The sequence below is a fragment of the Marmota flaviventris genome, chromosome 12 (genome assembly GCF_047511675.1).
Source record: "Marmota flaviventris isolate mMarFla1 chromosome 12, mMarFla1.hap1, whole genome shotgun sequence".
NCBI lineage: Eukaryota > Metazoa > Chordata > Mammalia > Rodentia > Sciuridae > Marmota > Marmota flaviventris.
This window is the reverse complement of record NC_092509.1, coordinates 87,093,044-87,111,210: the sequence shown is the minus strand read 5'-3', so window position 1 is coordinate 87,111,210 and position 18,167 is coordinate 87,093,044. Positions and strand designations below refer to the sequence as shown.

General features: G+C 37.2%; 1 protein-coding gene and 1 pseudogene across 1 annotated transcript; both read left to right on the top strand.

Moving 5' to 3' along the window:
- Window positions 1–7,551: 7,551 nt before the first annotated feature.
- On the top strand, window positions 7,552–10,888 carry Rgs2 (regulator of G protein signaling 2). Its single transcript, XM_027948816.2, has 5 exons — window positions 7,552–7,695; window positions 8,818–8,919; window positions 9,021–9,082; window positions 9,614–9,780; window positions 10,044–10,888. The coding sequence occupies exons 1-5, from the start codon at window positions 7,586–7,588 to the stop codon at window positions 10,236–10,238; spliced, it is 636 nt and encodes a 211-aa protein (XP_027804617.1). The 5' UTR covers window positions 7,552–7,585; the 3' UTR covers window positions 10,239–10,888.
- Window positions 10,889–11,388: 500 nt separating this feature from the next.
- LOC114103212 (protein RUFY3-like) lies at window positions 11,389–14,702 on the top strand (annotated as a pseudogene).
- The last annotated feature ends 3,465 nt before the right edge of the window (window positions 14,703–18,167 follow it).

The following is an 18,167-nucleotide window of genomic DNA, read 5'->3' as shown; positions in this document are numbered from 1 at the left end:
ACTGTGCTCGCTTCGGCAGCACATATACTAAAATTGGAAGAATCTCTACTACATATGGAACAAGTTCTAAATGCTAGAGAAAATCAGATCAAGTCTATACGTAACCATTTGCTAAAGATGAGAGATAATCTGTTCATGAAGAAGACATGGATAGTAGAAACCTGATATCAAATATAATGAACACATCAAGTAATGGGTACTTCTAAAAAGGTGGATCCAAAAGAGTTCTGGAGAAACAGACTGATGTTGATAAGTTAAATATAGCTCATCTAGACTGGAGTAGGCAAAGTGACTATGTTGACTGAAGCTGAGTTTGGTTTAGTTTATTGGTACTGAGACACAGGGGCACTTTGACACTGAGCTACATCTTCAGTTCCTTTTATTTTTTATTTTGTGACAAGGTCTTGCTATGTTGCTGAGGCTGGACTTGAACTTGCAATCCTCCTGGCTTCAGCCTCCCAAATCACTTAGATTATAGATGTATACCATTGTGTCCAGAGGGCTTATTTTTAAAGTTATTTTTAAGCTCTCAAAGAAAATAAAACCAAATGTGCCCTACAAAAAATTAATTGAAGGAGACAAAATAGTTGATGCACAAACCATGGTCTCCAGATGAGAAAGCTTCACTACAATCTGACAGGGCAACAAATGCAGTTAGGAGACACTAAAGCTCCAGTAGGGGTTTTCAGTGCCTCCTACACTGCATTGAGAAAAATAATGAATTGTGCCAAGAGAAGGTACCATCCAGAGAAAATTCACCCTGTAAACTGTGGAGAATTACTCTAAAACAGATGCAAAGATTGATATGTGAAAAGGTAGACATTTGTAAAACACTTTTCAGGAAGAACTTAAACATTTCCAAATTAATTATTTTTTTAAAAAAACTCAAAATGTAGAATACAAAACTGTAATACTCCTAAAAGATAACAAAGGAAAAACATAGGTGATTTTGGATTTGGCAATGACTTTTTACATATAACAGCAAAGGCACACTCCATGAAAATAATAACATGGATTTAGCTGAAAGTAAAAACTTCTTCTCTGTGAAAGACAATGTCAAGAGCACGAAAGACAAGCCACAGACCAGAAGAAAAAAAAAAAAGTACACAAAGGATATCCTTAAAAGGACTGTTATTTAAAATATACAAACAACTTTTAGAACTTAATGATAAGAAAATACACATTCCAATTAAAAAACAGACCAAGGACTTTAACACCTCTTAAGCAGATGGTAAATAATCTTACAAAAAGATGTTTTTACATCATATGCTATCAGAGAAATGAAAACAATGACATACCATTACACACCTACTAAAGTGGCCAAAATTCAGAACACTGACATCACCAAATGCTGGAGAGGACATGGAGCCACAGGAACTCTCACTTATTGCTGGTGGAAATGCAATATAGTTAGCCACTTTGCAAACCAGAATGATGGTTTCTTTAAAAATGAAGTATATTCTTAGCTTGTAATTGAGCACTCATGCTCCTTGGTATTTACTCACGGGTGCTGAAAACATATACACAAAACTTTTGCACAGAATTTTATAACAGCCTTATTCGTGATTTCCAAAACTTGGAAGCAATCAAGATGTCCTTCAGTAGATGGATGGTACCTTCAGACAATAGAATGTTATTCAATGCTAAAAAGAAAAAAGCTATCAAGCCATGAAAAGACATGAAGGCAACTTAAGCAATTAGTAATAACTAAGTGAAAGAAGCCAATCTGAAGAGGGTATATACTGTATGAATTCAACTATAACATGATATTCTGAAAAAGACAAAACTATAGAGACATTAAAAAGATCAGGAGCTGCCAAGGGTCTTTGGGGATAGAGAAAGAAACAGGGAGAACAGAGAGGATTTTTAGAGTATTTAAAATACTCTTCATGTTGCTATAATGATGAATGCATATTATTATACATTTGTCTAAACTTATAGAATGAACAATACCAAAAATGAACCCTAATATGGACTCTGGATGATATTAATGTGTCAGTATAGGTTCATCAATGGTAACAAATGTACCACTTTGGTTAAGGATATAAATAATAGAGAGGCTAGGTATTTGTAGGGGCAGGGAGCATAAGACATATTTCTGTACCTTCCTCTCATTTTTATTGTCAACCTAAATCGCTTTAAAAGAACAAAAAGTATTTTCATAAGTAGCATAGCACTAAAGTGCCGAACAGGGCGTTTGGAAAAACCCAGGAGGACGACCAGGAAACCCAGGAGGATAAAGGTCCCTGAGAAAGAATTGGAATCAATCTAAGATGGAATGGGGTCCAGGAGTCAGTGTCAAGTGTATTTGAGACACAATCTCCCCAGTATACTTATAGAAATAGAAATTCCATCAGACTACTTCCATCCTTAAATATATCAGTTCTTCTACAGGAGCAAGGCAGAAAATGTCCTGGTACTCCTTCAACTAGTAGACACTGAGGACCTTCTTTAAACTTTTCCAACTGAAAAAAGAACATGCCACCTCAGAAATGATAGTCAATTGTGGGTTTTAGGAGAAAAAGCAGAAAAATAGGCAAAAGAAACACCTAGAAGAGATGAGTTCTACTATCAAAGTTTTGCTAAAGACCAATTCAGTGCTCAACGTATTGCCATCAAACAACATGCTCCTAGCACTTTTGACCTCTTTGCACCCTATAAATTAGAAAACTGGGCATAAAAAGACTAAACAGCTTGCCAGAGGTGGTAACTAAAAATAGAGCGAGAACTAGTAGTAAATGACAAGTGTCCCAATTATGGACAACCCCTCCAGCCAATCTGCTCTTTCAAGAGCACCTTCTGAAAAGAATTCTAAAATTATTTTGTCTTTAAAAGCTGAGAAGTTTGGGGGACACTAGTGCCATTAGCCTGGCATTCAAGACTTCAATATTTATAACATGATAACTGTGTCAAGGCTACTGGCATCTCCTCAAAAGTATTCATTACTCTTTTCCCAAATCTCTGTTGAGAGTTTGGAAATTTTGTTTCAAAACTGTGTTTGGCAGAAAATATATACAAGGTTTTAGGTTATTATGAAGTAGTCGATGAATCAAAGACCTGTGAAAATCAGTGTCTAAAATGGATTAATGCTTTCTACACAGGAATTGTCAGTATACTGAAGAAAAAAAAAAGGTAAGTGCAAATGGATTCCTCATTATCTAAACAAAAAATAGCCTTTCTTCATATTTAAATTTTTAAAAAGGAGGGAGGCAGGGTGTAGTGGTGCATACCTGTAGTCTCAGAGACTGGGAAAGGAGGATTTCAAGTTCAAATACAGCCTCAGCAACCTAGCCAAGCCCTAAGCAACTCAGCAAGACCTATATCAAAATTTAAAAAATCAAAAGGGCTGGGGATGTGGCTCAGTGGTTAAGTGCCCCTAGGTTCAATCCCTGGTACCAAAGAATAATAACTTTTTTTTATTTGTACACAATACATTTATTTGAACCCAGGACCTCACACATGCTAGGTGAGCGCACTACCACTGAGCCACAACCGAAGCCCCAATAATAACATTTTAGGCAAAAAAGACTCTAAATGACTGAGTCACTAACAGCATATAGACCTTTTTAAATCCTATACATAATTAACCTAATATCCCAAAATTTTTTTAAAAAATTGGACACTTGTCCAATTTCTGTAGATAAAATTAAGATCCCATTTAGAAGAACCTTGTGAAGTCATATGTTTATTCTGATAAAAATAATATTTCACCAACTAAATTTAAATAAGGAAGGGAAGGAGGTCAGTAAGTAGAGAAGAAGGGAGGGAAGAAGGAGTGAGACACATATCCTCAAAAAAATTCCTAGCTTTACCTCTAAACTTTGTAGACAAACTGCCATCTATGCAAATTTTTTATAAGAAAGTACTTATAGTCACCTACTCCCCCTACTTTTCCATGCACAAAAAGAAAGCAGCCAAAGGAAACAATTCCCTAATTTATACCTCATATTTATAGTTCTCTCACATACAGGACTAGTAATAACTTCAGAAACCTACTAGAGACATTTCAATATATGTTAGCAGTTTTTATTCAGAAAAAAAAAAACTTCATTGTATTTTGGTTATTAGTTTCCAAAGAAAATCCTGATGTTTTCATGAAGAGGAACTATTAAATTCAAGCAGGCTCTGCCTGCCCTTGAAGCACAACATACTAAATACCATGCATGAAATTAAGGTAGAACTATGAGGTAATCTAACTGCAACTGCCATACAAGGACTGGTAAAATTATTAATTCCTCTATAATACACGCTAAGGGTTAGCTTTAAACTCTAATTTATTCCTGACAAAAATGTTAATTTTCTTTTAGCTTCTAGGTATGAAAATTATATTCCAATGAATTAATTTTAATTTTCAAGTTATTACAGATAAGAAGTGGAGTACAGAACCTTGTGAAGTCATATGTTCATTCTGATAAAAATAATATTTCACCAACTAAAGTTAAATAAGGAAGGGAAGGAAGTCAGTAAGTAGAGAAGAAGGGAGGGAAGAAGGAGTGAGACACATATCCTCAAATATGATCAACAGAAAAGGTACTAAAAGTTTTCATTTTTTCCAATTATTCATCACACACTTTGCTCCCTGGTATTTCCTTTCCCCCCCCCCCCCTTTTTTAAAACTACCCACCTATTTAAAATTCACAAAAAAAGAAATCAACAAGTTTACAGCTCTTTTAAATTTAAGAACTAAGCTAATCTTATTGGCTGAAAAAAAGTGAAGCACAGAGTAATACTTAGAATGATCCTCTTGTGTTTTTTTAAGCAGATATTTTTGTTCCTAAATTTCTGAAAATATGAGAGTATATATAAATAATTTTGTTCATAGTAATTACTAGAGAAGAAAGAAGTATGGCATGGGAGATGTTTACTCTTCATAATATTTCTTTGGTTTTGTTAGAAACTTGTATTTTTATTTGTCTTCTGTAATTTAAACTTCTAAAAAAAATTCAAAAATTTACTACCCACCCTGAGAGCCTCTGCCACTTACGTGTTCAGTCTCTCCAGTAGAGGGCATGGTAGATTCAACATGGAAAAAGTATTAGTTTATCAGACACTCTCCCATTGTGGTTTTGCTGTGCAACTTTTACAACCCACTGCCTTGTTTCTTCCTCCACCACATAATGGAAAATATGTGTCATCTTAATGTGGAGCAATCCTATTTACCTAAAACCTAACTGCATCAAAAAAATCCAAAGGGAAGTCATCAAAATTATAGCTTTCACTTTAAAAATGTCAGCCTGTCTTTAAAAAGACATGGCAACTTTTTAAGAAAAAGGCTTCTGTTAACAACAGGTATTGCCTTAACTCTTAAAATTACCTTTACAATAAATATTTTAAACTGATTTATGTTCAGATTTATCAATCAACCATACAATTTTTAGAAAAAAAAATACTTTCTGCCTTTTAATATGAGTTTTCAGACTGAAAAGGTTTATGAAAAAGTAAATACTAGTCAATGCTCTGGTTCATTCCTATAATCCCAGATACTGGGGTAGATGAGGCAGGAGGATCAAAAGTTCAAGGTCAGCCTAGGCAACTTAGTGAGACCCTGTATTAAATTAAAGGTGAAAAGTGGACTGAGGTTACAATTCAGTGGTAGAGCATTTGCCTAGCATGTGCATTGCCCTGGGTTCAAATCCCAAGCTCAGTGGTAGAGCACCCCTGGGTTTAATCCCCAGTACTGGGGCTGGGGGAACGCTTAGATATTAAACAAAACCATCAAGGATAGTCAGCATTTAAATCACTTGTTTACATGAACACCTCTATATGCACCTTTGTCAATATAGAGAGATGACTGAACTTCTCTAATTTGGAGATCTCTGAAGAATTTAACTGTTAATCTTTGCTTATTTTCCTTAATCATTTATTATCCAGACACCATTTATAAATATATATCATGAACTTGATATTTTATAAATCTGCAACATTATTTTGATACTTATATAATAAATATTGAATCATCAGAAAGTGAAAATAGATGTAGGAACATTATTTAAAATTATTTTAGAATGAAGACCATATGCTTAAGAAAAATTACCTTCTTAGAGTCTTACAAACATGCTTTCAGGTATTTATTACTGAAATCTAAATGATTTTCCTTTCCACAATAAAGTATATAACTGTTTTAATAAATGCAGATTTTGCTAAGTCAAATTTGCAGCTCCAACTACTGGCAGCTCAATATATGAATATGTTGGCTGGTTCCAATTTTCAAAAATATGTCTCCAATATTCTCTTAACAGGTCTACTGCAAAGTAGGGAGAATATCTTCAGCCTAATCAATGCTTTGCTGTTAATCTTACTATTTAGAGGCTTGATAGGAATCCCACCTGAATATTCCATCTTATAGTTCTGGTAATATTATCTGAAATGGAATCAGTTTGTAGTTGAGGCAATCTATTTGTCCTTAAAGCCCGCAGTAAAGAGAGATGGTTTTTGAAAATGAAGTTTCTTCAATCAAACCCTACCTCCCTGCCCACTTCCCCACGTTCCCCTCCCCCACCACAGACACTTGTCCATTGAATGTTCTGGTAAATTCTAAGCCAACCAAGAATGATTCATGAGGAAATCCTGATTCCTTGCACTCTTAAAATAGAAAGATTCCGGTGCGTTATCAAATTCTTTGTTTTCCTCTTTATCTCTCACCATAAAAGATTTGTGATTTGTGTTAGCAGGAGACACTGTCAGGACTCCAGAGCAGCAGCCCTGCAACCTCACAGGTTTCAGCCACGTGTCTAGTGGTGATCAAAAATGCAAAACCAATTAAAGCCCTGTCTTCCGACAGTCACTTTCACCTGTTTCGTCTCTAACTAATATTCATTCCCAAAAGTGTTCTAAGATGCCTAGGCAAGTTGCAAAGCAGGTCACAGCACCTGTCCTGAGCAGTCATCCTTTCAGGTTTCTCCGGTTAGGTTTCCTTCCCCCAATTAAGTGGAGTACCTGGGAGGGACTGGAAGGGTTTCTCTGCAGCCTCAGTTTACAGACCAGGTGGCCCCGGGTGAATCTTTAAAGCATGACTGTAAACCAGAAAGGAGGCGCAGAGAGAAAGAGCACGCTTCAAGAAAACACAAAAGGAAAAGCCTAGTCTTAATTTGAAATAAGGCCACTGAACTCTGGCTAGCAGCAAACGGATTTCCCTGCTGGGGAATCGGCACTCCCAGGCAGCAGCAAGCAAGAGGGATACGGGAGAGCGAGCGCCCAGGCCTGGCCGGCAGCCAACCTCGGCCGCAGCGCAGCCCTCCAATCCCGCCCGGCCGCCGCGCCTTGGCAAAGGTCACGGCGACGGCTCGCACTGAAAGGTCTCTTTCTGCCCCCACACGGGTCCCTCTAGCCGCAGCTTCTCGGCCTGAGTGCGCACGAAGCTGGGGCCGCCTACGTCAGCAGCGCCCTCGCTCAGAGACCCTTCCGCAGCGTCCGTGACCGCCGCAGGCCGCGTTGACCCCGCCCCAAGCCCGCCTGCGTTAGCCAATCCTCGATCAATGGAGGCGGGGCCGGCGCCGCGAGGCCCCGCCCCTGCGCCGCATCCTCTTTTAAATGCAGCGCTGCGCTCCTCACAGAGAGCTGCTGCGGTTCCTGCGGGAAAAAGATAATGCAAAGTGCCATGTTCTTGGCTGTCCAGCACGACTGCGTACCCATGGACAAGAACGCAGGCAGTGGTCCCAAGAGCGAGGAGAAGCGGGAAAAGATGAAACGGACCCTGTGAGTATGGCTTTCTTGTCTCTCCTGCGACCTCCAGTCCAGCTCCTTCCTACAAGCGTTTGCTGCAGACGCGGTACCCTTGGTCTCGACTTTAGCAAACTGTAGCCTGAGCCGCTGCAGAAAAAATAAATAAATATATGGGGGAAAAGTTAATTTGCACAGTAATTGTAAAATCTGTGTTGTATGTACTTGTTTTTGTGCGCCAAGGACACAAAAACAAGTACACAGTTTAGGAACTGAGGAAAAAATCTCTGTATAAGCGGTGGTAGATGCGCTAAGATACTGCAGATGGGCTTTTGTTCTGCATTTAAAATGACATCAGAATACTGCGGCTAAAGCGGGTATACGGGATCCCACCAGCATTCTTAAGGTTGCATTTTGAGTTCTGATGAGCTTACATCGTTTTGGATGATATGTTTTGACTGGTTCTGAGTACAATGGTTTTAGTTTAGTTTTTTTTTTTTTTTTTTTTTTTTTTTTTTTTTTTTTTTTAATGATAAAGCAGATAGTACCCAGTCACGACTGTGGAACAAATAATTGTTCTGCAGTATCTGCTTAAAAGGAGCATTGTAGGTGGGGAAGGAGGAGAGCCAGAGGAATCAATCTCTCTCTCTCTCTCACACACACACACACACACACACACACACCTCATTGTACACGGCCTCTAGTGAGGTCCAGAATCTCCTGCTCTAGGGGTAGAAGAAGGAGCATCAGCCAAGTCAAGGTCGTTTTACTGCTGTCCTTTACATTAAGTGCCAAATGTCTCAGAATTGTAATTAGCCTTACAGAGAAACTGCCTTTTGTGGGTCAGAAACAGCATCTGTCTTTTGAAATGTAGGAACCAAATTTATCAAAATATCTTAGTGATTTTAGGCAGTTTTCCCCTTAGTTGTAAAACTAGTTAGATGAATGGATGAAATTGTGTTCATCACATAAGGTGCTGGGTTTAAATGTTAAGGGAATAAGATTGTCACTTGAGTTCTTGTTTTGTCTTATTTGGCGTGTCTGTAGCTACTGGGTGACTTTATTTGGTAAAAATGGCTTCAATTGAAATAGCATATTGAATCAATTGCCTCTTAGTGAATTTAATTTTTTTTTTTTTTTTTTTTTTTTTTTTTTTAGTTTAAAAGATTGGAAGACCCGTTTGAGCTATTTCTTGCACAATTCTTCTACTCCTGGGAAGCCCAAAACCAGCAAGAAAAGCAAACAGCAAACTTTCATCAAGTAAGTCAGAATCCTGTACTTGCAAGCATGAATAGCAAGTTATTAAACTTGAAAGAGGAACTCTGATATGCATAAGCTAATATGTGGAACTTCTCTTGCAGGCCTTCTCCTGAGGAAGCACTGCTGTGGTCAGAGGCATTTGATGAACTGCTAGCTAGTAAATGTAAGTTAAACTCTTAAATTTGATCCATTGCAAAAAAAAAAAAAAAAGAGTCTAGGAAGGATATATCCATACCACAAATGAGCAGCTTGTAGGAGAGCTTTTACAATTACTAGCATAAAGCGTATTTTTCTCTCCTTTATTTTTCAGTATTTAGTCATGGAAATGTACGTGGTATGCACTCCAGGTGGGGAAGAAAAGTTAGCCTAAATATTAAAACGAACATTGCTCATAGTTAGGGTTGAGTCAGCTTTTCCATTGCATACAATGTTTTCAAGAGCCCGAGTTCTAGAGAATTTATATATCTCCTCTAGATATTTATTTTGCATTTATAGCAAATCTATATATTTTTGTAGCAGAGCACCAACTTAAGCATTTTACCTACTGGTATCTTAGTCTTTAAAAAGCTTAACTAAGGATTACAGAGTTGAGTGAAATCTAGAAAATTGCTACATCTAATACTAGAAAAGCATAAGGAATTATCTGGTCACTCAATTCTTTACACTCTGCACTCTTACTTTCTCTCCTCTTCAGATGGTCTTGCTGCATTCAGGGCTTTTTTAAAATCTGAGTTCTGTGAAGAAAATATTGAATTCTGGTTGGCTTGTGAAGACTTCAAAAAAACAAAATCACCCCAAAAACTTTCCTCAAAAGCAAGGAAAATATATACTGATTTCATAGAAAAGGAAGCTCCAAAAGAGGTAAGAAAAAGGTTCTTTATTTCAGCATAATTTGGATGTCCTTAGCACCAAAGTGAAACGAATTGAATTGAAAGCATCAAATCAGAGGCAAGTGGGAAGAGCAGTATCAAGGCCTCCCTCCTCACTAGCCTAAATTTCAGTTAAGTCTCTCCAGTCTTGGCTGAAGCTAATCACACATTACATTTTTTTGTTTTCAAATATTAAAGTTCATTCACTAAGACTGAATACCAAATAAACCATTTTTTGTTGTTGTTTTATTTCAGATAAACATAGACTTCCAAACCAAAACTCTAATCGCCCAAAATATACAAGAGGCTACAAGTGGCTGCTTCACTACTGCCCAGAAAAGAGTATATAGCCTGATGGAGAACAACTCTTACCCGCGTTTCTTGGAGTCAGAATTCTACCAGGACTTGTGCAAAAGGTCACAGATCACCACAGATCCCCATACTACATGAGATGGAAAAAAGAACCCCAGAATGGAGGACATTTCTTTCTTTTTCCTAAGGGAAAAGGCTGTGATCTACTAAAAAGACTGACCTTGAATTCAGCCTGGGTGTTCAGGAAACATCACCCAGAACTATTGATTCAAAGTTGGGTAGTGAGTCAGGAAGCCAGTAACCTAGGAGAAGCATGTGTCAGAAGGGCTTCCCTTCTTGAAGAACGTGGGGGTGTCTCACTGGAAAAGCCAGAGTGAGATGAAAGACACCGTGTAATACTATCGTTCCAAAACCATTGAAAATCAATAGGTCTGGGATTATGTGGCCTTAGCTAGCTGGCTGTACATCTTTCCCTAAATCAGTCCATGTTACCACATAGTGGTTTTAGTTTTAGTTTTTAAGTACTAAGTAACATTAAAATGTTTACTATGTGCAAGGGTATTGAAGTTCTTATGACTTACAGATCATCAGTACTGTTGTCTCATGTATCGCTGAAACTGAAAAGGTCTGTTTGAATTGTTAACCGGTGTGTGAAATTGAATGCGTGCTTTGTGTGGGAAACTCAGTGTCCGTTACGAGTGCCAAAAACTGTCTTGAAGGCAGCTAAACTTTGAAGTGGTCTTTGAATACTTTTAATAAATTTTATTTTGATAAATAATGTTATTGAACACTTGGAGTCCAGATGTGATCTGATTTTATTTGACTTTGGTAACTGGAATTATGGCAGATACAAGCAAAACCATCTAAAAAAGGACTAGCTAAAATGAGCAGTAAAATATGAAAACAAGCTCCAAAATTAGTCACATAACTGTTTTTCCAATAGATGAATGTAAGCCTACTTTTTTTTTTATTCTTTCCCTTGGTTCTAAGCTCCCCTGTAGGTACTAGCATAAGTTTCCAAGACTCATATTTGAAACTGTTTTTCCCTGATGGGTCAATACACAATCAGAGTTTTCCTGAGTCTCTTTCCTTTATTTGCTTAAAAAAAAAAAAATCTGATTATGTAACTTTAGTTAATGATGAAGGCAAAAGAAAGGCACTTTTGTTTCTTACCCTTAATCCAGGAATGTGCTTTTTCCTAGTTGAGGAATCTGTTATTTTTCTAACTGCTAAGGTAAAAAAAAGAATACCCTTCCCTTCAGCAGGCTGCTTTTCATTCTCCTTGGTTATGGTTTTAATAAACGAGAGGGAGGCAGCCTTCATCTTGGAGTTGGAAGATCTGAGCCAAAGTACTGACTTCCCGTAGCTTTGTGACCTTAAGATCCTAACACCTTTGCTGGCTCCCCACATGACACTTCCCTGGTATCTGTGAAGTAGTAAGGGACTTTAGAAATTGTAAAGCACTAAAAAGTGCATTTATTTTGATTTGCCAAAAGAAAATGGGCCTCCAGTAGTTTAAATACTGTTTCCACTGTGACTGCACTAATTTTCACCTTAACCAGAGTTTCTGACAACAACTTGCACAGGCTCCATGACAGACGGCCCTGTCCACTCCTGTATCATCAGCAGCCAGAATGACACATAGTAGATGCTTCATAAACATTTGTGGAATAAATGAATTCTGAAGGGTCATGGAAACAGTGCTAATTTTTTTTAGAATAAATAAAAGGGGTCTGCATAATTCTTATAAAGATTTGGACCAACAGAGGAACCTAGGAGTCATGTCAATATACTTTGCCACCAAGTGCTATTTATTGTACCTCATCTCTCTGTCCAGCTTATTCTCTGCTACCACCCTGATCAAAGATGCTGTCATCTGATGACTAGATGACTGCAGTTGTCTCAACTGACCTCCCCCTGCTCATCCTCCCCATCTTATATGTTCCCTGCTTTTTAACTCTAGGGATCCTTCCAAGATACAACCCTGAGCTCTTCTTCGGTTATTTGTAAACCTTTGACCAGCCTCCCAAACATAAGGATAAAGGCAGTATCCCTAATATGGCCTAACACCTGCAGGGCTTGACTCCTTCCATTCTCAGCTGTGCCACATGTCCCCTAGCTCTTTCTAGTAGCCTCACTGGCCTACTTTCATTCCCTTGAAGATGCCAGGCCCACTGGGCTCAAAGGGCCTTTGCACCTAATGGTTCCTTTGTACAGGATACAATTTTAGCTTCTATTCATCACTCAACTATCCTTGCAATTTCCACTGCCCAAGGAAGCCTGCCCTGACCTCCTTACCTAGGTCAGATCCTCTTTTAGATGTTCAGCATGATTACATTTAGAGCACTTAATGGAGTCATAAGTTCTAATTAATTTGTATGATTATTTGAAAATTCTGTCTTTGACTAGATTGTGGATGCCACAATTGAGAACCCTGTGCTTTTTTTCTGCTCACAGCTAAATCCCAACACCTAGCTCAGTGCCTGGTATACAATAGGGGGCACTTAAATAATTTTCAAGTGAATGAATAAATATTAAAAGATCTTTTAAGCAAATGTTGGTGAAACAAAATATCTAAGAATTTAAGGAGAAATTAGGACCTGATTTGGTGGTTGGCTTTTAAAAGATGGGGTCTCTCCCTGTTGCCCAGGCTGACCCCCAACTCCAGTGATCCTCCTGCCTTAGCTTCTTTAGTTGTTGGTACTACAGCACATGGTACTGCACCGAATCTTTAAGGATATGATTTTAAAAGCATCACTGGCTCAAAGTTCCAAAAATATCTGCAGAACTTTTTCTTTTGGCAAAATAAATAAATACTTCTTACTGGGCATGTTCTCTATGACTTTAATAGAAGGAAAAGCCAAATTATAGTAACAAAAAACAAGAGTTTTGACTTTTAGTGCTGCTGAAAGTACAGGTTTTACTCAGGTGGTATTTTTTAATGTCTTCCAGTGTGGAACAAACTGAAATAGATTTAAGATTAGAGACCGCATGTCTCTACAAATACTACTTAATGTTCCAGTTTCTCAGAGTTCTTATGCTTGGGATCCACAGTCTCTTCATTTTGATAATATTTCACTGTTTTATATATTTTAAGCCCAAGGATGTGTCTAAGTATAGTGATTTCATATAGTCACATCAGGAAAAATAACAGAAAATTGTATGTTATCTGTCATCTGAGCACTGGAGGTGATAAATGAGTTTCAATGAAATTACTTAAAGTGATCACCCAAAATTTCACAGGAAAGAGGTCTTTGCTAGTTTTGCTAGAGATATTTTGTTGATTAACCACAACAAAATTTCTCTGTCAGGAGATAAGTCATGAATGAAACTGAATTGTGCATTTCAACAGCAGAGTCTATAGGGCACCTACTCTGTGCCAGGCCTTCTGCTCTTTGCAACTTTGTTTTTCTATGTTAGCCCCAAATTGCAGCTAAAGGAATTAGCCTGACTTTAGAGAGAGTGTTGCCACTAGTAAATGGTGAGTTTTGATATGCGCAGAGATTTCCCCAGGTCTGACTCAGATGCCTTTTGACAACTCCAACTCCCTTCTCTCTTTCTCTGAGAAGAACTCAACAGACATCTGAATGCTCCTATAAACAACCTTCTGGCAAAAGTAGATGCGTTAGAAAAATCCAACTTTGCAAGTTGGTGCTTGCAGTTGCAAACAAACCAAAAAAAAAAAATCATTCCTTTCCAGAAAAAGAAAAAAAAAAAAAAAAGGAATGAGTTAAAGAGAAGAGCTATTACATGTTGAAATCCAATCAGAAGAATCCTACGCAAGACAGAACTGCAGGAGAGCAAGCACCAAGTAAAACAAGAAAGCATTTAAAGGAGGAAACACAGTTGTGAATGGGTGTTGAAAAAGAATTGGATACCCACATCAGCCTGAGACAGGAGACGTAATTGACTGGGAAGGAACTTGAGAAGGATGTCTGTGCGAAGCAGGATGCTCGGGCATCTCTGCGGCAGCAGCTGGATTGTCTCAGGACTCTCAAGCATGAACTTCCTTTTAAGCTGCAGAGTTCAGACTTAAAAATAAAACAGAAAAGTGAACTAAACAGACACTTGGAAAAGAAGACTAATCAGAAGGCTGCTACCATTAAACATCTGGAACAAAGATTGCACCAGGCTGATCAAGGCTGCCAGAAAGCTGAACTCTTCTTGGACTCTTCACACAGACAAGATCAACAGTCTGCAGCTGGAAGCAAGAGATGATCATGGGGCAGCAGCAGCAGCTTCAATTAGATCTAAAACAGGAGAGAGGTTTACAAAACCACAGGAGCATTCCAGGGAAGGGTTCTCAGAGCCAAAACCCAAGGATGGGCAGTTCGAAATTCAAGAGGAAAAGGTTAAACTAAAAAGAGCCAATGGAAGAAAACAAGAGGCTGCAGCCTCTCCCTATAGATAAACAGTATCAGTCACTGTTCTCGGAAAAGCCACAGTTATGTTAGCACAAAGAATGTGTAAGAACCACAGAGGAACCTTCTGTGATACCTTCTCAACAAAATACCAGCCTCTTCTTTCAAATATCAAGCCTGAGCAAGTTACAGTCCCTATCACAAGGGGCTAATGAAGCAATATTCTACCAGTTCACCTTAATACTGAAGGAAAAGACCTGGACCACAACATTCCTGCAGGGCCATTCTCTACTTGTGTTGAATGTCAGAATCTCCAAAAGCATAGTCCTTAGAGTCAAGTGAAGAATTGAGAGAAATGATTGATGTATACCAGGTCCAAGAAGAAAAGGCAGTTGTTGGGTATGCCAGAAATTGTGCTCATTTTCCCTAGTGACTGTACAAATAAGTTATTCAGTTGCACCTTTCTTTTTTAAGTCCTAAACACACTCACACACACATTGGGAAACTTTCCCCCTATGGATATGCTTGCAGAAACTTGAGGGAGAAGAAGGGGAGAATTTTCCAAAATTAAAGAAGAAAACAAACCCTGATACAAGAAGCTCAAGGAACACCAAGCAGAATAAATACTGCAAAACTGAATATCAGCTTCAGGCTTCTGAAAAGCTAACAATGGAGGAAATCTAGAAAATACCCAGAGGGAGAAAAATGCCTTAATGTACTAGAAGCTATGATAAGAACTAAAATAAAGGGGCTAGGGATGTGGCTCAAGTGGTAGTGCGCTTGCCTAGTATGCATGAGGCACTGGGTTCGATTCTCAGTACCACATAAAAATAAAATAAAGTTATTGTATCCTCCTAAAACTAAAAAATAAATATTTTTTTTAAAATAAAGAATTGGGGCTGGGGATGTGGCTCAAGCGGTAGCGCGCTCGCCTGGCATGGGTGCAGCCCGGGTTCCATCCTCAGCACCACATACAAACAAAGATGTTGTGTTCACCGAAAACTAAAAAAAAAAAAAAAAAATTAAAAAATTCTCTCTCTCTCTCTCTCTCTCTCTCTCTCTCTCTCTCCTCTCTCTCTCTCTCTCTCTCTCTCTCTCTTTAAAAAAAATATAAAAAAATAAAGAACTAGAGTAAACTTTTGGTCAGAAACCATGCAAACAAGAGGAAAGATAAAGTGTTAAAATTTTTTTTAATTCACTCATTTAGCAATCTCAATATCCAGGAAAATTCTTCCTCAAACATGAAAGAAAAACAAAAGCCTTCTCAGACATAAAAACAATGGGGGGAATTTATTGCCAACAGACCTACTGGACATGGGATGTTAAAACAAGTTCTTCACAAAAATGGACAATGATATAGGTCGAAAGCTCAGATTTCAGGAAAGAAGACTGTAGCAGAAGGAATCCATGAAAATAAAGTAATATTATTTAGTGTTCTTGCTCCTAGATCAGTTATGATAGCTGTTTGTTTAAAGTAATAATAAAAGTAATAACATATTGAGAGATTATAGCATACAGATAAATAAAAGAAATGACAACAGTATCATAAGGAACAGAAAGGAAGAATTGGGAATACTCTTAAGTTTCCTATACTATGAAGTCAGTGGGGCAGTGTTATTAGAGGACAGGCTTAGATTTGTGTAAGTGCATGTCTCAAGTTTGAGGGAAACCACTTAAAGATTTTCAAAAAGAACATAATTGATAAGCTAAAGAGGGAGATGAAATAGAATCCTATAGAATTCTCAGTGAAACCCACAGAAAAGAGAAAGAAAAGGAAAGCTTTCAAAATAACAAGTGTCTTGAATATAAAATAATTATAAATGTGAAAATAGGAATTGAATCATATCATTAAGCATTCAAATGTAAATGTTCTAAATATACCAATTCATTGTCAGGGTAGATTTAAAAAAAACAGGATCCAACTAAGTATATGTTGTCTACAAGAAACACACTTTATATACAAGTAAAAGAAGAAAAATCTGAAATCAATGACCACAGATTCCATTTTAAGAAAGAATGGAAAATTTGACTTGAAATAAGAAAAGAAATAATAAAGATCAAAGGAGAAATCAATGAAGCAGAAAACAGAAAAGCAATAGAGAAAATTCAATGGAACAAATAGCTATTTCCTTTGAGAAGATCAATAAACTTGATAAGACTTTAAGTTAACTGCTTAGGGGAAAAAAATCACCAATTACATCAAAATGAAGCTGAGACATAATCACAGTGCCTATAGATGTGAAAATGATAGGAAACATGAACGGCCCTATGCCAATTTCAACAATTTACATGAAATACATTTATTTCTTCAAAGTCACAAATTACCACAGTAAAAAGAAAGGGATAATCTTTTGAATCTACTATCTAAGAAATTGAATTCATAAGTGAAATAATTTCCATGAAGAAAAGCACAGGTCCATATAGGCCACTACCAAACTATATCAAATACCTAGAAGAAATAATACCAATAGATCTGAAAGAGTTTATTTTTCAAACACAGATAATACCAGCAGCACTCTGACACCAAACCAGAAAAAGATCCTATTTTTTTAAAAAAATAGAGACAAATCTTATTCATGAAGAGGAAACATTCCTTTTTTTTACATATTTTTTAATTAGGGCATTATAATTGTACATAATGATGGGATTCATTGTTACCTATTCATACATGCACACAATGAAATGATATAATTTAACCAATATTATTCCCTAGTATTTCCCCTTTCCCTCTCCTCCTCCCTCCCCTTTCCTCTACTCTACTGATCAAAGAGGGAACATTTCTAAACAATATCTTAGCAATCAAACCCATCAACATGTTAGAGATTTAATTCATCTTGACCAATTTGGATTTGACCCAGTAATATAAGGTTTACTTAGCTTTTTAGTCAGCCAATATAGTTCCCCATGTGAATAAATTAAAAATAGAAAATCCATGTGATCATCTTCACAAAGTATCCATAAAATCCAATACCCATTGATAATCAAAGGACTCAACTAGAATAAAAAGGAAGTTACCCAACCAGATAATGCATACTTTCAAAAAAGTGACAGCTAACAACATACTTAATGCTTAAAGACTGAACAACTTCCCCTGAGATCAGGAACAGACATGGAAGCCCATTTTCATTTCTGAGGAGGTTCAAGTCTGTCAACACAGGCAAGAAAAAGAAATAAAAAGAATCCAGATTAGAAAGGAAGCATCTGATATGATCTTGTATAAATAAAATCTCAAGGAATACACACAAGAAACTAGAATTAAAAAGTCAGTATAATGAGTTTTCAGACTACAGCATCAATGTATACAACTTAATTTTACTTACACATATTAGTAACATGCAGTGAGAAATTGAAATAAATATAAGATAGCAACATAAAATATGAAATACTTAGGAATAGTATTTGGAAGAACTATTTTCTGAAAACTTCTGCTCAGAGAAATTAGAAGAGACTTAGATAAATGGAGAAAGAACCCACTGGTTGGAAGATTCAATGTTATTATATCAATTCTCCCAAATTGAGCTCTCAAATTAGTACAATCTCAATTTCAGACAGGATTTTTGTGGAAATTGACAAGTATATTCTAAATTCTATGGCATTACAGAGAACCTAGAACAGCCAGTACAGCCTCAGAAAGAAGAGCAAAGTTGGAAAGCTACGTTATTTCAAGGGTTACAGGAAGGCAACAGTCAATAAGATAATATGCCGT